The 20,665-nt window shown below is 54.5% G+C and overlaps 2 protein-coding genes across 5 annotated transcripts; both read left to right on the top strand.

Annotated features, from left to right (window-relative positions):
• The first annotated feature begins 8,993 nt into the window (after positions 1-8,993).
• Positions 8,994-12,298, top strand: GJB5 (gap junction protein beta 5). 4 transcript variants are annotated; one of them, XM_046013998.1, is made up of 3 exons: positions 8,994-9,137; positions 9,863-9,923; positions 11,194-12,298. In XM_046013998.1, the coding sequence occupies exon 3, from the start codon at positions 11,218-11,220 to the stop codon at positions 12,037-12,039; it is 822 nt and encodes a 273-aa protein (XP_045869954.1). In that variant the 5' UTR covers positions 8,994-9,137; positions 9,863-9,923; positions 11,194-11,217; the 3' UTR covers positions 12,040-12,298. The 4 variants fall into 4 exon arrangements, with proteins under 4 accessions (XP_045869954.1, XP_045869964.1, XP_045869982.1 ...); XM_046014008.1 differs by having other exon boundaries at positions 11,191-12,298; XM_046014026.1 differs by lacking the exon at positions 9,863-9,923.
• A 1,283-nt stretch (positions 12,299-13,581) lies between these two features.
• On the top strand, positions 13,582-16,123 carry GJB4 (gap junction protein beta 4). Its single transcript, XM_046014037.1, has 2 exons — positions 13,582-13,645; positions 14,988-16,123. Exon 2 carries the CDS (start codon positions 15,074-15,076, stop codon positions 15,872-15,874), a length of 801 nt encoding a protein of 266 aa, XP_045869993.1. The 5' UTR covers positions 13,582-13,645; positions 14,988-15,073; the 3' UTR covers positions 15,875-16,123.
• Positions 16,124-20,665: the final 4,542 nt, after the last annotated feature.

The raw sequence follows: 20,665 nt of genomic DNA, 5'->3' as shown, positions 1-20,665 counted from the left end.
TGCCACAAGGAATATGGTCCTCGTACTGCTGGAACCTCCTTTTTCCCAACCAGGTTTCCACATGGAATCTCCAAATTTGTATATGTTGGTGGTTAATTGAAATGTTTCTTTAGTACCACAGAGGCCAAACAGAACATCTGCCCCCAGGGCACCAGTCTGTACTCCTTGATGTGTGCAAGGGGCTGGCCTGGGGCTCTCTCAGAGCAGTCAATAAACATGAATTCCCTTCTCTGCCCTTCTTATTGATTCTCTCAACAACAAAAAAGTCTCCCCAACCCATTCCTCCCAATTCCTCCTCGTCCTCATCATCTTCAGCTGCCAGGCCCTGTCTCTCTGCACCCCTGGCAGGGCTCTGGGTGCCCCACCCAAGATGCCTCACTCTCCCCAGCTCCTCCCCAGACTCGTTACAGTCAACAAACCCTCTCCCTTTCATTTTCTCATGTCCCTTTCCAACAACCCATCAAGGTGCATAAGTAGTCCTTACCGACAAACAGAGTAGTAATTACCAACCCCACCAAGCAAATGAGGGAAGTGGGGTCCAAAGGGCGTAAGTCTATAAACAAATAACTTAAGAAACATCTACCATGCACCAGGCCCTGTTAAATGGCAAACCCAAGGTCACACAGAGTATTCTTGGTTGCAAGTGATAGAAACGGAAGTTAACCAGCTCAGGCAAAGCGACAATGTCATAGTTCTGTGCATGCAGGAAGGTAACGTGTAGCTGGACTCCACTGAGATAAGGAGCCAGAGACCAGTGCCTTCTGATCACTCTTGCTTCTCTCTTTTTCTGCTTCCCTTTCTGTCCCAGAACCATCATCCGCAACCAGCAGATCATTTCCACACAGCGGGCCACCAGCAGACCCTGAACCTCTCCGTGTTTATCATCAGACAGATGCTGCCCCCTGTCTGGTGTTCAGAAGCCCCAGGGAAGGACCCTCAGTAGATCAGCATGGGTTCTGCTGTCACAGTGGGCTGATCAGCTGAGCAAGATATGGCTGATTAGCTCACCTTGGAGCCAACCCCAGCCCTGGGCAGATCAACAGTCAACAAGACAGAAACTCTGTGAGTCAGGAGATGGTGGCTGGTTGGAGAAGGGAGAATTCCCAGGAGTGGGGTTGCTGTCCATGCAGACAGATGTCTTAGTTAAAACTCTCCCCAAAGCTAAGCCTGAGATGAGGATTTACATGCAAATTGTGTACTGGGGAGAGCCTCCCAGGAACTATCAGTGTGGGAATGGGAAACGAGGCCGAGAAGGAAAGGGAGATAATGAAGGGTGTGTGGTTGAGTGAGTTATGCCATGGACAAGTGAGATTAATCCTCCTGGGGACCTCGGTGGGCCTCAGAGTTATCTCCACCAAAGGGTGTGGAAGATGGGGCATTTATCCCCTAACTTCTATCAGTCATTGGTGGAGGGCTGCTCCAGTGACATGTCAATTTGCTGGCATGTCCAGGCCACCTCATACCCAGGCAGAGGCCCCAGAAGCCCAGAGAAGCCCCACCACAGCGGCAAGTGCTGGCCATTGGACGTTGGGCCTGCCTAGTCTGTAGGCAGACTGTAAATCTGTAAATCACTGTAAATCACCACTGTCACTGTGCTTTACGTGGTCCCCTCACTCGCCATCACAGAGCACACCCAGGAGAGATGGGGTGCATGCTGACAGCACCTGACCGTGTACTCACTACTTGATGAAACAAAGTTTAAAACCTAGATCTGTCTGATTGTTTGCAGTGAGCCATGTGGACCCCGCACTGGACCATCATTGAGCAGAGGTCCCAGGCATTTCTGCCAGAGCCCAAAGGGAGCTGTCCCTGGTCCTGGAATGCCAGTGCAGGTGGGCAGAGGGGGCGGTCAGTGGTCAAAACTGTAAGACCTGCACACAAGACTCTCAATCCTTGACTAAGGAAGCTCCACAGAGAACAGAAACAAGCTGACCCTGTGCCACAGGGCATGAGGGTTACCGTGGGCCAGGCGGGAGGGATGGGGAGACGAGGAAGTATTGGGCCCCCAGTGTCAGCGTTGTGGGGGCTCACTGCTGCTGTGACCCAGCCCACCCACAGCCCCAGACACAGTACAGAGAGACCAGCTTCAGCCACCAGGCTGAGCTTGGGAGCAGAGACAGACCTGTGGAGTGGTTTCAGGGGCCCAGGAGGAGAGGAGGTCATTGGGGAAGGGCATGGCAATGAGGGCTCACCGGGGCCCCAGAAAAAATAAAATAAGAGTGTCCACACTACCAACCAGAGAGTGAAAGCCTTCAGAGCAGGAAGTATAGAAGGGTGAGGAGCAGGCCAACTATAACCCCCATGATTTCCATAGGTCCTGGCAGACTCTCCATGACACCATGATAACTCTGTCACCCATCGCCCCATCTTACAGAACGGAGACTAAGGCCAGGAAAAGAGAAAGGGTTTGGGCGTGGCTAGGGAGTGGGAATGGGATTGGAACACAGGTCTGCGTGGGATTCTGTCCCATAGCCCTCCCTCCTTCCCGGCTCTGACTCTTCTCCACCTTACCTTCCTCCTTCTCTTCCACCCTAACCTCCTTTCTAGACCCCTACCATACCACAGCTCCCATCCTTCTGCAAAATAATAGTTGAGAAGTCTCACCACAAGTCTTTCCACCTCCAGAAGAAAGCAAAGCTTCTTCAGCAAAGGTGCAGACTCTCTGGTTACGTCAGCCCAGGCCTTGAGACAGATGCTGATCACTTGTAGAGGTAGCTCTCCAGGGGCGGGACCCTGCCCTTCACCCAGAACCAGCATGAATGGGTCTCCTCCATCCCCCTCGAGGTCATAAGCAAACAGGTAGCAGGAACCAGATCTGTGCATCCCTGTATCCTTTCAGGGATGGCCGTTCACTTCCCCCATGTCCCCTCAGCGAGCTGAGACAGGCTCCTCCAAAGACCACCACCCAATAACAGGAGAAAGAAATTGGAAAGCAGCATCAACCTAGCCTCATTCCCCGATATTGGTCCTAGCTGAGAAGAAGAGCAGCTGGAATTCATTAAGTACTTACGATGGGCCAGATACACGTTTTATGTATTTTTATTCATCTACCCATCACAGTAACCCTGCAAGGTAGGTACTGGCGTGGTCCCCATGCAGCAGACGAAGAAAGTAAGGCCGAAAGAGACTCAGAAAGTTGCCCAGGTTGTGGGCCAGTGTGCAGGAGAGCTGGGGCGGGAATTGGGGCCGTGTAGCTCCAGAGTCCCTACTCTTAAGACCAGCATCTCTACAACACCCTGCTGCCCACAGATTCGGTGGGGCTCTGGGCTCCTTTCCTCTTAATGAAGAGGAATAAAAATAAATAAATTCATCCATTCATCATCAAACACCCCTCAGGCAGTTGCTATGGGCAACTGTGCTGTGCCAGATGGTGGAGACAAGAGTAGGCGCGATTCCCAGGACCCAGCCTCTAGGCCTGTCCTCTCGAAGACAACAGTCGAAAAGAGGAGAGGACATGAAACACACAAGCACCCCCATAAATATAAGTGCAGTTGTAATATGATCCCAAAGTAGAAGCATGTGCCAAGGAATGGGTAACAGAGGATCTGATCTAGTTTCAGGGGTCAAGGGAGATTTTCCTGAAAAGGACCCTAAAACCAAGATCTGGGACTTGAGTCGATGCTAGCGCAGAGAAAATGAGGAAAGAGCATTATGACACGTGCAAAGGCCCTGAGGTGGAAAAGAGAGTCCTATGTTCTAGAAAGTGAGAGAAGCCCAGTGCAGCTGGAGCACAAAGGGAGAAGGGCAGAGGCTGAGAACAAAGGGCAGAGAATGGCTGAGCGTGCAGGACTTTACGGACCGTATCAGCAACATGAGATTTTATTTCAAGACACTGGGAGCCACTGACAGGTCTTGAACAGCCTTTTTGAAACATGAGTTGCATTTTCAGAGAAGTCTGTTGTAGTGACAATGGGAGGATGGGGAACTGTTAAGTGTTTGGTACACATAGAACATTTGGCCTACTTTATGGCACAGAGAAGGAGCTCAATAATGAAGCTGACATTATTATCCCGTTTTCCAGCTTTTCTACCTCCCCCCATTGGAGGGAATAGGCACCCCCTCAGCCCCTTAGGCTGACTTCTCTTGCCAAAAGACCAAAACATTACTCTCCTTTGGGAACAGTGGTTTCAATAGTCACCAGTGGGGTCGTAGGCCATGGTGCCTACACAGCACTTTGCATGGTGCATTTAGAAGGGAGCTTGGGGGTGGGCATTGGCTGGTCTCCAGAAAAGAGTCAGCTCCCACCCACTTCACACCCCTTAACAGGGATAACAGGCAGGAAACAGGCAGAGCTGGTCCCCCCAGGGACGACAGCATTGTCTCCTGGAAGTAGGACTGAAGGAAGGGTCAGTCTGAGCCAGAGGACCTGTCAAAGATGATAAGGAAGTTCAGGAATGCCCAGGCTGAGGAATGGGGGAGGTGGAAGTGAGGCTGGAGAACCAGGAAAGAGAAGAATGAGAGGGGAAAGGATGACAGATACAAGGCAGGCGCTATCTGTGGTTCCAGTGGCCCTCCAGCCTCTTCCCCTCCATCAGTTCCCGTCTCCCTGGAAAGAAACTCTTCTTCAGTCCGATGCCTTTGCCCCGCCTTTTTCCCTTGCAAGCTTCCTAAACAGGTATAGTCTGCACATTCCCCACCTGTTGCCCTCTGGCTTCTGAGCCCATGGCTCTGCTGAATTATTCTGCCAAAAGTCACCAGAGACCTCGACTGACCTCTCTGCCGATGGGGTTCCTGCAAGACACGTTCATGACATTGTCCCCTCCCCTGTGTGCCTAGTCTACCCCACCACAAACAACACTCTTTCTCACCTGCTTCCTAAAGTCAACTCTCTCCAGACTCTGTCTAGACCCTCTTCTCTTGCCACCCAGCACGCACTCCAAATCCACATCCTGGGGCTCCCATCACCCCTTCGGGGCTGAGGACTCCCAAACTACATCTCCAGCCATTGTTGTCAACTGCTGGTCGTGGACAGACCACATGACTGTCCTCTAACCCCTCCGACTCAGCACGGGAAGCACTGAACTCACTAACTCCCAAACATCTGGAAAGAACCTATGCATTACCTGTCCCTCTCCAAACAACCTCCTTTTCCTCCTATATTCCTTACTTCCATCAGCGGACCCAGCACCTGCCCAATCACCAAAACCAGCAACCTGGGAATCATCCAGGGTCTTCCTCCTACCTACCCCCTGCATCCAGTCAGACCCCATACACCAGCTGTGCTTACAACTACTTCCTAAATCCATCCCTCTGGCTCCTCTCTTGCTTAAATCAATTGTGGTAACTTGTACCTCGCACCTCACGTGCCTCTCATCTTGAACAGAGGGAGCTTTCTAAACATGCAGTCAGTCGATCCTTATTATTCACGGATTCCATATTTATGAGTTTGTCTATGCACTAAAATGCATTTGTTTAACCCCCAAATCGATACACCCAGTGCTTTCGTAATCATTCTTGGAGGTGCACAGAGGAGTCGAGAATTTGAGATCCCTCCCTTCCCGACGTGCAGGTTCCCAGCTGAGATTCCCAGCTGCCGTCTTCTTTCAGCTCTGAGACTTGGAACAAATGTCCTATCTGAAGGCAATTTATGGCCACGTTTTCTCCTTTTGGGGCTTTTTGTTGGTGATGTTGCTGTTTAAATGGGCCCCCAAGGGTAACCCTGAGGAGCGGTCCAGTTCCTGAGCACAAGGAGGCTGTGATGAGCCTCGGGGAGAAAACCCGTGAGGTCGATGAGCTTCGTTCTGGCGTGACTTACGGTGCCTTGGCTGTGAGTTCAATGTTAATGACTCCACAATATATATTAGATAAGGTGTCTTTAAGAAGAAATACACATAAGACAAGGTTATGTGTTGGTGCGGCTGACGAACATTTAACAACCAGAGCCTCGCAGATCCTAACACTGCCTTTCCCCCACTGGCCATGGTGCAGTTTTTGCTAACTCCATGTTTGTGGTGACTTTACAGAACGTGAGAATCACGGATAGTGAGAATCGACTGTACAAAGATGAACGTAGCTTCCTTCCTTCCCTCACTCCTCCCTCTGCACACAAGATACAGCCAAACTCCTTAGCACAGTGTTCTGTCTTTCATGGTCCAGGCTGTCCTTACCAAGCTTCCAGGCACCTTCTGGTGCCCCCACCGCCCTCACCCAGTCTGCTTTCTAAAGCTCTTCCATTGTCTTTCTTTTTAAGATTTATTTATTTATTTGAGAGAGGGTGGGGGAGGGGCAGGGAGAGAGAGAGAAAGACTCTCCAAGCAGACTCCCAGCTGAGCATGGAGCCCAACTCAGCGCTCAATCCTACAACCCTGAGATCATGACCTGAATGGAAACCAAGAGTCGGATGCTTACTCAACCGAGCTAGCCAGGTGCCCCTCTTCCATTGTCTTTCTTTTAAAAAAAAAAATTGTATTTATTTATGTGAGAGAGAGTGACAGAGGGAGGGCACAAGCAGGGGGAGTGGCAGACAAAGGGAGGGGAGCAGGCTCCCCTCTGACCAGGGAGCTCGATGTGGGATTCAATCCCAGGACCCTGGGATCATGACCTGAGCCAAAGACAGATGCTTAACAGACTGAGCCACCCAGGGGTCCCTTCCAGTGTCTTTCACAGAGCTCCTCTGCAGCTCTCTGCTTCAGAGGCCTGTCCTCCTCAGCATTTCTTGGTGAACTCCTATACATCCTTCAAGACCCAACTTACCTTCTCTGGATCTCCCTTTGGCAGAATTTGACACTCCCTTCTCCGTTGGATGTCGCTTATAGCACCTCTCCCAATGTTGGACCTAATCCATCCAAGCGTCTCCCCTTTCCTGTGCTTGGTCATCGTTTAGGGGGAAGAATGTAGAGAGGGACAAGTATGCGTGAATTTTTGCAAGGGTGCATGCGTTTCCAACATCATTGGTTCAGCAAACATAAATGCAGCCTCACTCGTTTCCAGGCCCCATCCCGGGTCCCAGGGGTATAGCAATGAACAAAACAAAGCATTGTCCCATGCACACAAGACTGTGCCTAGAAGGTGTGGCCCATGGACGGTTGTGTACATGTGGGGTTGCATGGTGCTTGCTATGGATCGGTGGTTTCTGTGGCTCCTGGACACACAGTCCATTGAATTCTGACTCTGTGTGACCTGCTGATAAAGGACATCTTAGAAGCTCATTAGGATAACAGGCTGTGTCTCTGCACTGATAAGAAACTCTGTAGGGGTGCCCCCTGCGCCCCCTACCTACCCCTCCAACAGTCACTGTCTGGCCTGGGTTTTGCCTCTCCAACCCAAAGTCAACACTCATCCACAGGAGACTTTCTCTAGTGAGTATATCTGCCTCCCCCTTCCTTCTCTGCCTTCCCTCCTTCTCAGAAAGAAAAGGCCTAGGAATAAAAAAAAAGAGGAGGAAGTCACTTTCTGTGAGTGCCCACCACGTGTCAGCATGGTGGGAGGGGGGAAGTTCAGTTCCCAGACATCAGAGATAATCATAAAAAGGCTTCCTTCTTGCCAGGCTCTGTTCTAGAGCTGTACCTCTATGAGCTGGGTTAACCAGCGCCCCAGCCCTACCATGTAGGCGATGTTACTGTCCCCCTCTGCGGATTAGAAATGGAGGTATCACATGGCGAGGAAGAGGCAGAAGTGGGGTTCGGGCCCCACAGGCTGTGCTCGGTCACTGGGCAGCATCATGCTTATTCCGTGTCCCCCATCCCCCACGCCGCCTCAGGGGCACAAAATGTCTCACTGTATTTTGGAGGAGAGGGAAATTGCCCAGATCTCAAAGTACCAGAGGTGAGATTCAAACCCAGAGGTGTGAGATTCCCAGTGCAGGGGTGGGGGTCCAGAGGCAGAGATCCCCTGCCATACAACAGTTCCCTGAAATGCCTCCCCCATCAGACAGGGAGGCCCCTGCTCTGGACAGGACTTTTCTGTTCCCAAGCACTTCCTACTGGGGCTCACCCTGGAGGCCATTCTAATATCAGGGTATCTCCGGGCCCCCATCTGTGTGCTTGCCCAGGCTCTCTGGATCCTTTCTTTATCTGTGTAGACTTGTACCAAACATAGCATCTGGAACACAGCAGTGTCTCAACAATGATTCTTGAATTGAGAACAAGGATTATTGTGTGTGGTGTTGAGGGTCGGGGGCAGTCCGTGTATGTCTCTGTTTTGGGGAAGGGGTGACTCTCTGCACAATCCCTCACATGCCCAGTGTAGGGGTACAAAGACAGAGCTGGAGTCCAGCAGCCACGGGATGCGGGGAGGGGAGCCTGGGCCCAGAAACCTGCTCCATGACCCCTCGGCCATCGTGAGAGGCTCTGTGCAGCTGGTACTAGACTTCTCAGCAGGCCATCAAAGCCAGGTGGGTGATTTCCTGGGGGCCAGGGGCTGGTCTGCCTTATGCCCTGCTGACTAGTCCCTTTTGGTGTGGATTGATTTGTTTATGCAACAGATAGGTCCTACTTGGAATGAGCTCAGTTAATATCAACTATTCCAATATAGTCACAATGATGGGGAAGTTCAAGGCCATGGAAGCTCTAAGCCACCTGGAACAGCAATCAGGGAAGGCTTCTTGGAGGAGTACCAGGTGCTGAGAAAGGTGAGGGAAGGGTATCCAAGGGTAGGCAGTGGATGGGGCAAATGCACATGGGCTGGAGACAGAGTTTGCAAGTCATGGCGTTTTGGGAAAATAACTGAAACCAGAGGAATGGAAAGCCAGAGAGCAGCCCCTAGAGTCCCAAGAAGGAGCATGGGGACTTTTGGAGAAGGTTGAGAAGGCAGGACAGACCTCAGCTCCTCCCACACAAGGCCAGAGATGAGAGGACAAGCAGGGGCTCAGAACAGACCTACGGTTCTCCCCTCAGAGGATGCCCGGACTCTGGACTCAGCGCTCCAGGAAGAGTGAACCATGAACCCTTCAGTGTCTGGGCCTTCTCTGAGGCACTCTGGGGAGGCTGGGGCCCAGCCAATGGCAGTGGCAGGCGCAGCAAGCCCTCCTCCTCGGCCAGCGGCACACCCAGCTGCCTGCTGACTCCACGGGCTCTGTCCCAGAATGTGCTGCCCCAAACACCCTCCTTCGTTCTGACATGAGTTCCAGCTGCCTGCAGAGTCCGATTTCCAGCAGCCAGGAGCCAGTACACAGAGAGCCCTGAGGAGTAGCCCCCCAGGTAAGGTCACTTGTGTCCATATGGACCCTCGGCATATGTGGCAGAGGGAGACTTCTCCAGTGGCGAGGCAAGAGGGAGGCCTGGACATAGCTACCATCCTGGGTTCTGATGGGACAGGAATGGAGGGTTCCTCCCTCCTCTGCCCTGCATTCTTCCTGCTCTCCCCAGCTCAGAAGAGGTGGGAACCAGGGACTGAGTGGGAGAGGGGCTCACAGGGGTGCTCACAGCAGTTGAATGAGCAAGGGAAGCAGCTCTGTCTGGGCCCACAGAGTCCCACCCACCACACCCCAGGTGGGATGGGCCAAAAGCCTCTGGGGACTAAGGGCTGGAGTCTCCCAGGCTGCTCCCAGGCGAGCGGGCAGGCGGGCTGGTGGCGAGCTGCCAGGAGTTCCGCCCACACTGGGCGGGCCTGAGCAAAGGCAAGCCCATGACTCAAGACCAAGCGGTACGTGGTATAGACAGAGCAGTGGGGAGATAGGGTGAGAGTGAGACACTTCCAGCCTCCCTTCCCTGGCACCCACCTGGCAGAGGAGAGGGTGGGCACAGAACCAGATGGGCAAGCAGCTTCCTGAAACTTAAGCAAAGGGGCCCAGGCCCAAAGTGTGGTTCAAATCCCTGCTCTGCTGCTTCCCAGCTGAGCAACTATGAGCAAATTAATTAACCTCTCTGTGCTCCATTTTCCTCATCTGGAAATTGGGAATAAAAAATATCATACCCTTTCATAGAGTTGCTGTACTGGTTTACACAAAGTGCTGAGAACAGTGCCTGGAGCGGCGTGACTACCCCGTAAGTGTTGGCTCTTACCACTTCCCTGTCCCTCCGCAGCAGATCCCACAGGCCGTCAGGACCGCACAGTGACCAGTGCCTACACGTGCCCTGGGAAGGGCATCAGGAACCCCTTAGAGCAAGAGGCTGTGCAGTCCCCCTGAGGTCCCAGGGGGGGCCAGCACGTGAGACCACAGTGCCTTGGTCTCGGGGGATCACCCCAGCCCCAGCCCCGCCCCACCAGGAACCAGGCAGAATTCCAAGAGAGGAAGTGAGAGTCTGGCTCTGAGTGGCTCACATTCTGTAAACGGAGGTAGATCTGATACCTGTGTTCATCCCGCCAAACTCAACAGCGAAACTGACCAGAGCAGCATTTCCCATTTTGCAGTTGTGACAAGACTATTCCACATGATGATTTTTTAAAAAAGGTACTGTGGTCAAAGGATTTCAGGCAATGCTCCATATTCCTTCCCTTTTGGGGATTCGAGTGTCAATGTATTCGCTTGGTCAAGTAAGGGCCCTATTTAACTTTGCTGATCACTTCTCTGCCTTTTGGCTAAGATCAAGTGTAACTTTGCTGAACCTACATTTGCCTGCCTTTCTTGAACACAGAATCCTTTTCTTTCACTGCTCCAGTTGCCAAACTATGGGCAGGGTTCCACAGAACACCCGTTTAGGAATCCCCAGAACACCAGGCCACTCTGGGAACGTTATTGGATAAAGAGAACAATTATCCCCTACTTTATCTTTCAGCAGGGTTGCCACTGGCCTTGCTTCAAGTGACCTGCAGTTTGGGGGCAAGTTTCCTGCAGTCTCTCCCACCCAACCCCCTAAGCCAAGTAAAGGGCAAGTAGCAGGTTCCCCTTAGGAGGGGCTAAGAGGAGAGGGGCTCAAAGGGAGAGAAGTCTTCCTAAGGCTCTGCCCCCTGAGGAGGAGGACCAGGGTTGGAACAGAGGGAGAGGGCAGAATGTCCCATAACTCAAGCTTTCATGCTGCAGGACCACAAGACCAGAGCCTCAGCCCTGAGAAGAAAGAGCAGCTCCCTGAACCCACCTTCCCCCACTTTTAGGGATTCTGGATTTAGTTACCTGGGTTCTGACCCCAGTTCTGCCTTTAGTAGTTGTGCAACCTTCATAGCCCCCCGAACCTCGGTTTCCTCCATCTGTAAAATGGGGACAACAATAGACTCTAGCTCCTCTGTGACCAGGGGAATTGAGTAGAGATAATATATTTCCATAAGGTGCTCAGAGTCAGTATTCAATAAATGTGAGAAATCATTTTCTCCCAGCAGGAGCGGCCAACGCCTGGGTCCACTATGAACTGGGGGATCTTCGAAGGGCTCCTGAGCGGGGTCAACAAGTACTCCACTGCCTTTGGGCGCATCTGGCTGTCTCTGGTCTTCATCTTCCGCGTGCTGGTGTACCTGGTGACGGCTGAGCGGGTGTGGAGTGATGACCACAAGGATTTTGACTGCAACACCAGGCAGCCGGGCTGCTCCAATGTCTGCTTTGACGAGTTCTTCCCCGTGTCCCACGTGCGCCTCTGGGCCCTGCAGCTTATCCTGGTCACCTGCCCCTCGCTGCTCGTGGTCATGCACGTGGCCTACCGGGAGGCTCGGGAGAAGAAGCACCGAGAAGCGGTGGGGGAGGGCTGTGGGCGCCTCTACCTGCACCCCGGCAAGAAGCGGGGTGGGCTCTGGTGGACGTATGTCTGCAGCCTGGTGTTCAAGGCTGCTGTGGACACCGCCTTCCTCTATGTGTTCCACTCATTCTACCCCAGATATACCCTCCCTCATGTGGTCAAGTGCCACATAGCTCCGTGTCCCAACACGGTGGACTGCTTCATCTCCAAGCCCTCAGAGAAGAACATCTTCACTCTCTTCATGGTGGTCACAGCCGCCATTTGCATCCTGCTCAACCTCGTAGAGCTGGTCTACCTGGTGAGCAAGAAGTGCCGCGAGGGCTTGGCGGCGAGGAGAGCCAGGGCCGCAGGCGTGGGCCATCGCCCAGACGGTGCCACCTCTTCCTGCAAGGGGGACGACCTCCTCTCAGGCGACCTCATCTTTCTGGGCTCGGATGCTCACCCTCCTCTCTTACCAGACCTCCCTCGAGACCACGTGACGAAGACCATCCTGTGAGAGCCCCCTCGTCAAACCTGGTGGTTTGCAGGGAGGGCCCTGCATCTCCCACAAGTGAAGCCTCGGGGGCAGACAGCAGGGAGGGCCTGGCACCTGCCCCAGCTGTGGGGCCTTGGGCCAGTGACCCCTCTGAGTTGAACCTGCATTTCCTTTTATGTAAAATGGAAGTGAAGCCACGTCACGGGGTGTTGCTGTGAGAAGTGGTTTCTTTAGAAAATGGATGTACAAGTACCTTTGGGGGGGGCGGGCAGGGGACAGTCAAGGCTTAATAAAAGTCAACTCATCCACTTGATTCAAGGTGCCATTCAGTCCTTTGGCCTTTATGACCATTCTCAGGTCACTGTCTCAACCTCTGTGTCCCTGCAAAGGGCTGGACCTGACCCGGCCTGGTGAGGGGCCATTCCCTCCCCCAGCAAAGTGTCCCCAGCACTCCTGGGGGTCATGCCACCTGCTCATGCTCTAGACAAGCCTTTATCCCCAGTTGCAAATTGAGGTCCGAGGACTATCTGAAAATATAATGGGGCTTGGCCTGTGGGAAGCTGTGTGTTGCCATGGAAAGTTCATGAACTTTTGAGTCAGAACATTTGAGTTCGAACCCATGCTCCACTGGGACTCTGGGAAAGGGACTTCAGCTCCTCTCCAAAAGGGGTTAATAATACGGAGCCTGGGGGCGGGGGGGGGGGACTGGATGAGTTCATGGCTGTGGATGGGGTAAGCCAGCTGTAAAAGGCCACATAAATGTTAATCATTGGTATTAGGAAGTGCTCAATAAATGCTTGTGGGAAGTGAAGCACACGAGCCCCTCCCTGGCTGCTCATTAACCCTCACTATCCCGGCCACCAGGACAGCCGGGATGCAGGCCCAAGGCCCCTCTGCAACCCCCACTGGGAAGTACCCTGACTTCCCCAGAAGGCTTCCCCAGAGGCCCATAGAGGACAGACCTCCACTGGGCCCACACCACCTGGGACACTTCCTGCTGCCCGCCTGCATTCTTTTTCTCCGCCAGGGCAGCAGGTGTCCTCCTCTAAAAGAACCGTGATCAGCTCCTCCCATCCCCTCCACAGCTCACCAGCAGCCCAAGCTCTAGTCCCCAGAAATGTCCCCACCAGGGTGGGATGTGATCCTGAGCTGGATCAAGGTTGCCCCTCTCCATGGATGGCAGCTGCTCTGGACCATGCTTCCAGAGCAAAGGGCAGGAGAGAGGACTGGGGACAGATGGACCAGGGGCAATAAGGTAATGGGAAGGGGGTGGGGCAACAGATAGGGACCACTGGTGCTGACCCGGGCCCTGGCATAAGAATACCCTCCTGCACTACTCCCCCCAAAGACAGCTTCACCCACATACCTGCCAGGCCAGGGAGCCAGACCCAGCCATGCCCATCCAGGCTGGAGAGAAGGCGTGGGCCAGGGGAGAGAGCCGCAGGTGTTTGCTCTGAATATGTGCCCGGGGAAGTCCGCCTGCCTGCCCACCCGCTCACTCTCCCTTGGCTCATTGGCTCAGAAAGCTCCACCCAGCACAGGAGTGAGGAACAAAAGCTGCCTCCGGGAGGCCCTCAGGCAGACAGACAACCCAGGGACCAGAGAATCGCTGCTAGACCCAAGAAAGGTGAGGCCCAAATTGGGCAGCAGACGGGGCTGGGAAGCAGGGACCAGACGGGCTGAGGATCCCTGTAGCCTGGGCTACAGGGAGGAGCAGGGGGGAGAGAGGATCCCTGGAGAAACCCCAAGGAAGCCCCAAGGAGGGAGAGGGATGTCCTGTCAGTCCAAAGGGAAGACAGAGGACCAGAGAAGAGACAAGAAAGTGGGGGGTCTGGAAGAGGGGGTTTCAGTTCAGCAAACGTCTATCCGTGTGTTCACCAGGCCAGGCCAGGTGCCGAGTGCTAGGGAAACAGATGAATGAGCTGTAGAAGCTTGCCCTCCAGGCATGGAGGCAGGCAAAGAGATCATCTGAGTACCGTGGTCAATTCCAGAGAAGGGTACTCGGAAAATATCCCAGGGTCACAAGCTCTGAAGATGCTGAGGTCTGAGTCAGGGACAGGGGAGGGGCAAGGGCCAGGATGGAACCTGATGGCGCTCCAGATAAGGGGGTGTGGAGGACTGAGAGCACACGGAGAGGGGCCTGACCCAGAGTAATGGGAGAACTGGCTAGCACAGAAGGAGGGTGTTCCTGAGAGGAGAAGTAAGTGATGGAGGGAGGACCGAACCAGAATCCAGAATCCTGCCTCCATCCCTTCCCCAGTCCCTCCCTAAAGTTGAAATGGTTGGAATTCCAGAGAAACCCAGTGTGGTCAGGACAGTCGGCACTGGGTGGGGGAGGGGTGGTGGGTAATGCCAAACCCCAGGGTTCCAAAAAGCTTGCTTAGTCTGGGAGGAAATGTCAGGGCTGGGGTTGTCCTGGGCCTCTCGGTGAGGTGTGAGGTGAGGACGGCTATCACTCAGGGGACCACCAAAGAGGCCAACAGCAACATGCCCAGCACAGGGCCAGGCTCCCGTTGGCACTCAGTAGAAGTTGCAGGAAGATAAAGACGCACCACCCTCCCCTCCTGCCCCTGTCCAGTCCCGGCAGCTGAAAGGAGGGCAGTCACCCAATCCCTACCTTCGCCCTGTTTCTGTAGAAGTCGTGTGATCCACAGGGCTGAAACCTGGGGTCAAAGAAGTTGGCGGGTATATGCATGTGAGATGATTATCCTTCACGTTTATCCATTACTTTATAGAATAAGCTCGTCTCTGGTTTTAGAACAGGAAGGTGGGGGTTCAAGGCCAGCCCTGCCACTTCCAGCTGGGGAGCCTAGGTTGGGTGCCTCCCTGGGCCTTATCTTCCTCCCCTGTGAAATGGGGATAAGAGCTATCCCGACCCCAACAAGTCATGGCAAGCGAGGACGTGATGACAGAGGGTTGGTGAAAGGGTTTTGCCAATTGTACTTTTAACAAAGGACACCCACTTCCAGGCTCTCCCGGCCTCGTGGCCCCCACACCCCGAGTGGGTGCTCCCGGCTGCAGACGGTCCACGTGGGGAAGCAAGAACACAATCGTCATGAACTGGGCATCCCTGCAGGGCCTCCTGAGCGGGGTCAACAAGTACTCCACGGCGCTGGGCCGCATCTGGCTGTCGGTGGTGTTCATCTTCCGTGTGCTGGTGTATGTGGTGGCAGCCGAGGAGGTGTGGGACGACGAGCAGAAGGACTTCGTCTGCAACACCAAGCAGCCGGGCTGCCCCAATGTCTGCTACGACGAGTTCTTCCCCGTGTCCCACGTGCGCCTCTGGGCCCTGCAGCTCATCCTGGTCACCTGCCCCTCGCTGCTCGTGGTCATGCACGTGGCTTACCGCCAGGAGCGTGAGCGCCGCCACCGCCTGAAGCACGGGCCCAGCGCCCCGTCCCTGTACGACAACCCAAGCAAGAAGCGGGGCGGGCTCTGGTGGACCTACCTGCTGAGTCTCCTCTTCAAGGCGGCCGTCGACGCCGGGTTCCTCTACCTCTTCCACCGCCTCTACGAGGACTACGACATGCCGCGCGTGGTGGCCTGCTCCGAGTCCCCTTGCCCCCACACGGTGGACTGCTACATCTCCCGGCCCACCGAGAAGAAGGTCTTCACCTACTTCATGGTGGCCACCGCTGTCATCTGCATCCTGCTCAACCTCAGTGAGGTCACCTACCTGGTGGGCAAGAGGTGCCTGGAGACCTTCAGCCCAAAGCACAAGCGGTCTCGGCACCGGGACCACCTGCCCGACACCTGCCCCCCGTACGTCCTCTCCCAGGGAGAGCACCCCCAAGATGGGAACTCTGTCCTAATGAAGGCTGGGTCGGCCACAATGGAGGCAGGTGGGTTTCCATGAAATGTGAGGGCAGTGGCGAGGACCACTGGGGCCGTGGGCTGTTCCCTAAGGCCACACCAGGGCAGTGGCATCTTTTCGGCAGCAGTGTGAGGGAGGAAGATGGTTGCGGGGCTCTGGAAGCCTGCCCCTGGAGAGCAGTTTGGTCCCTGGGTCCTGAGTCCCAAGGGAGGGAGGTTGACGGCTGGTGGGAATTTTGTATAAGGCAATAGGGTGTGTGAAAAACATTAATAAACGTGAATTTTCCCAGTATTTTATAGCCTGGGTGGGGTGTGGCGGGTAGAAGCATCAGGGGGGTTCAGCATGGACCTCAGTAAGGAGGCCACAACCACTCAGTGGGCGCCTGAGCCCCGGGACCTCAGATCCAAGCTCATCCATCACACACACACACACACACACACACACACACACACACACCCACAACATCCGCCACAAAAAGGGCACCCCCAGGACACGGTGGGAATATGGAGAGGCTGCTCCAGGGGCCTCTGGACTCTGCAAGCCCCTAGCCAAGGCAGGAGGAGTGGGACCCCAGGAGACTCCAGGCCCAGCACGGTTCAGTTCTCCGGTGAACGCATGTGGTTCAGGAGGCCTCTGCCTCCGCCATTCCAGCCTCCCTCACCCTGTCCAGCACAGGTCTCAGGGAAGTGAGTCTCCTCTGAGGGTGGGAGGGGAAGGTCTGGATGGGGTACAATGGTGCTGAGAGCAAGTCCAGGATGGGAAGTCCGCCAGGATGCCCAAGGGGGTTAACCCCACAAGCCAGAAACCTATTGAGAGCATCCAAGCTAAAGGGTCCCTCCCACAGCCTCAGGTCTAAGGAATTCCCCTTCTCTTCCACAGACACGCATACGCTCATCCCCCACCAGACCCTAACCACGCCCAGAGCCACACCTCCAGCCCAGACCTGCCTCTGAGCCCCAGAGCCTCCCACCATCTGCCCAGGGATCAACCCTCCAGGAGGCCCCCAGGTCTCCTCCAGTCAGCAGCTCCCAAAGGGACTGCAAGGACCCTCCTCATACATCACCCACCCCCCTACCATAGATGGCGCACCAGCCACCCAGCTGTCCAAGCCGGGAGCTATCCTGACACCCTCATGCCTTCCCATCTTCCAGCCTCTCACGGCGCACAACCCAGTGCGTATCACATCCCCCCCACACACACCCCGATTCCAACTCTAAACTCCTGAGTCTGCCCTCCCTCTCCGGCCACTCTTCCAGCGCTGGGACAGAGAGGCTTTCTACACATGCACCGGACTGCGGCATTTCTCCTGCTTCAAACACTCTTCCATGCCCACCACTACTCCCCAGTGCCCCTCCACCTGGTCCCTGCTGACGTCCCCAACGTCACCCCTGCTTCCTCCCTCCTTGCACTCACCAATAATACCAAACGGCTTACAAGTCGCCAACCAGAGATCACGCTGCCTCATGCCTCGGGCCTTCGGATATGTGTTCCGGCCACTGGGAGTGCCCTTCCTTCCTCCTCTGGGACCCTTCCTCAGATCCCAAGATCCGAACCTGTAAGCCTTGCTTGTTCTTGGGCCGTTCTCCCCATCAGTCTGTGAGCCCTTCACGAGCAGGACACTGACTCACCCAGGTCCCCAGCTACCTTTAATAAATGTTTGGTAAATGAGTAAATGGGCTATGAGCTGCTCGGGGAAGGGACTTGTCTCGTTTACCTGAATCCTTCACTACACCTTGGCCAGGGAGTGCAGATAAGTCATCCTCTTGTGGATTTGTAAGTTCCATCATTGTTGATGTTTTAACTAAATCTAGCCTAACAGATTCATTTATAGTTGAGGAAACTGGCCTAGAGAGAGGAGGGGAACTTCCATGCCCATGCAGATGGGCTGAGTCTATGGGGGCTGGGGTCCGTAGAGAGCCTCTCTGCCTGCCCCTCCCCGAATCATGGGACAAGATCAGCAGTCACTTCATCTTAGTTCAGGGGCCCCGAAAGCAGAGCCAGTGGCAGGAATTCATGTGCCTGAGGATGAAGGAGTGAGGGAAGCAGGCAAGGGAAGAGACTGAGCTGGGTATGGGCTCAGGGACATTTAGCCTTGACCCCTGTGCAGTGAGGGGCCTTCCGACCATACATGCTGCCACTGAGGTGTTCCCGCTGGAGGAGAGGGCACCAGGCATTGGAACTCCCGTATCAGTCAGTCGTTGGCTTGAGTCCAGCCCGTGTGCAGGAGGGCTACCAGGAAGGGGTAGGTGACTCCCATTCAATCAAGGTCAAATCTCCAGGGGCAGCTACAAGCCATGAGCATCCTATATTCATAGCAGCTAGGGAATGGGTGTCCCCAGCTAAATGGGACATGGGCAGGGCACCAATACCATCCACTGAACTCCTGATCCCAGGAAATAAGGGTAGCTCTACCTTCAATCCCGACCAGAGCTGTGACCACCCAATCTCAGAACATAGGCTGGCACTCTCAACCCATTCAGAACCACTCAGACCCAAGCAGCAGCCAAATGCCAGCCAGCAAACCAGCCATAACCCACTCCCTATGGGATACCAGAGTCCCCATCCCAGTATCTGCCTCGGGGCCAGCATCAAGGGAGGGCATCCAGGGACCTGACTCCTGTGGCAGCCCTCTTCATGGGATCTGCTCCCAAAGGTCCCAAGTCCCGAGCCAGTGAGCCATACAGAACCGAACACCATCTGAGCAGCCCAAGGCCTCAGAAAAGCTGAAAGAATCCTCTAGAAACACATCCACCAGGGCATTTTCATCCTGAGTCCCACCCAATCTCTCAAGAACCCCCCCACCCCAGTCACTACCACTCTCAGACTTTCCCACCACCCCCTTCTTGAAATCTCTTCACTCAGCTGGGCCCTTGCCATCTGTCCCCTCCACCTTCTGCCCCACCTCCACGGCTGCCCCCTCATTGCTCCTCCACTCATGAAAGACTCGAGGAGTCAGGGTCTTGGGGTATACTCTCACATCCCAGGGCGGCAGGAACCATCTGGGCGTCACTCCATCCTTTTTGTGCCATGCCCTCTGTGTCTCTCATGATCTCCTCCTCCACTGCATTTAGCTACCCACTCACAGGACCACACCTGGGACTTGTCTTCACCCAGAACTGCTCCACCTCAAAAATCTCTCATTGGATTCAAATCAACAAATATTTATTGTTCAATGTTACGTGACAAGCCCCATGCTATGTGCCAAGGATTCATCTGGGAAGAATCAGATACAGTCCCCGATCTCACGGAATTTACACCCCATGAAGAGGACAGCTTATGGCAGGCTGGGGAACACAGGGTGCTGGGGGGAGGGAGAAGGTGGATCCAACAACCAGAGATGCAGGGAAAACTTCCCTGCGCCTTCTTTTTTTTTTTTTTTTTTTAAGATTTTATATATTCATTTGAGAGAGAGAGAGTGTGTGTGTGTGTGTGCCCAGACTTGCAGGGTGGGAGGGAGGCACAGAGGGAGAGGGAGAAGCAGGCTCCACCCTGAGCAGGGAGCCTGATGCGGGGCTCCATCCCGGGACACCGGGATCATGATGGGAGCCGAAGGCAGACCCTTAACCGACTGAGCCACCCAGATGCCCCTTCCCTGAGACTTCCTTAAGCTGATGCCTAGAGAAAGAAGAGGACTTTGCCAAGCAGAGCAGGAGTGCGCCAGGTAGAGGGAGAGCAAGCTTGGTGAGGAGGATGGGAAGTACTCCAGGAGGAGGCTCCTGGGAGGACTCAGGCTGAAGCAGGCAGGGGCTGCGTCTGCAGCACTTTCTTGGCAAAGCCCTGTTCATGATCTTGGACTTTATCCTCAGGACCACGAGAAGTCACTGGAGAGGCTCAGCACTGGAGCGATGTGATCTAAGGCACGGTGCCTCTGATTAATGTGCTGAGGGGCCCAGGCAGGGCCACCTACTTGGAGACTGACACAAGCGGTCCAAGTCACAAACAACGATGGCCTCAACAAGGGTGTGCGCAGCGGGAGTGAAGAAGTAGCTGGATTTAAGGAAGATTTATGAGACGGGGTTGGATCGATTTGTTGATCTGAGTGGGTGTGGGGATCAGGTGGAGAGGCACCAAAGGGACACCCGGGTTTCTGCTCTGGGTGACGGGGCCATCTCCCAAGGGGAGGAGCAGGTTTGCTCCTGATACAGGGAACTTCAGTTGCAGACACGCGGAGTCGGAGAGCTGGGTAAATTATCCGGGTTATCCCCTCTCTCTGCAGGACCAGCTCAGCTCCCCCTTCTCTCTTTCTCTCTCTCAAATACTCTACTTATTACCATTTCTGGTGACTTCACCTCTAATACCTACCTCTCCATGCTTTGACTTCCTTGTTTCCATTGATCTTTACTCACCTGTGACACCCACCCACATACATGCTCACGCCCCAGACCTCGGCAGTACCCAGAGCTCATCACCTCCTCTCCCTCTGCTTCCCGCTCCAGCACTCCCTCTGCCTCATCTGTGAGCCTTCCCCACGTGGCTGTCCACCACCCCCTCTATGACTTCCCTTCCCTCTTTCCCCAACTCAGACTCCCAGGGCCGTCCATAGATGTATCCCCGATGGCTCCCTTTCCTTTGCCTGTTGCCGTAGTTACTCAGTAGGCAAGACCCCAAGCCCAGTTCAACCCCATTCTCCACAGGGCACCCGGAGCATCTGGAGAATAACCCAACCAGACTGACTGGTTTCAATGGAAACTTCTGATCACAAACCTTGGGTGAACACTCAGCCCTTCTAGCAAATTCTACATTTTCCTAAAACCCTAACCCTAGTCCCCAAGATGGCTGTATCACACCTTCATCTCTTCCCCCAAAGCCCCAGTCCCTGTACCCCTAAACCTC

Source organism: Meles meles, chromosome 1 (assembly GCF_922984935.1).
Source record: "Meles meles chromosome 1, mMelMel3.1 paternal haplotype, whole genome shotgun sequence".
Classification (NCBI taxonomy): domain Eukaryota; kingdom Metazoa; phylum Chordata; class Mammalia; order Carnivora; family Mustelidae; genus Meles; species Meles meles.
The sequence above is the reverse complement of the archived record's forward strand: the minus strand, read 5'-3'. Positions and strand labels throughout refer to the sequence as shown.

Bases quoted from the DNA above. Each gene is read 5' to 3' on its own strand.
- GJB5 (XM_046014026.1), top strand. From the start codon at position 11,218: ATGAACTGGGGGATCTTCGAAGGGCTCCTGAGCGGGGTCAACAAGTAC.
- GJB4 (XM_046014037.1), top strand. From the start codon at position 15,074: ATGAACTGGGCATCCCTGCAGGGCCTCCTGAGCGGGGTCAACAAGTAC.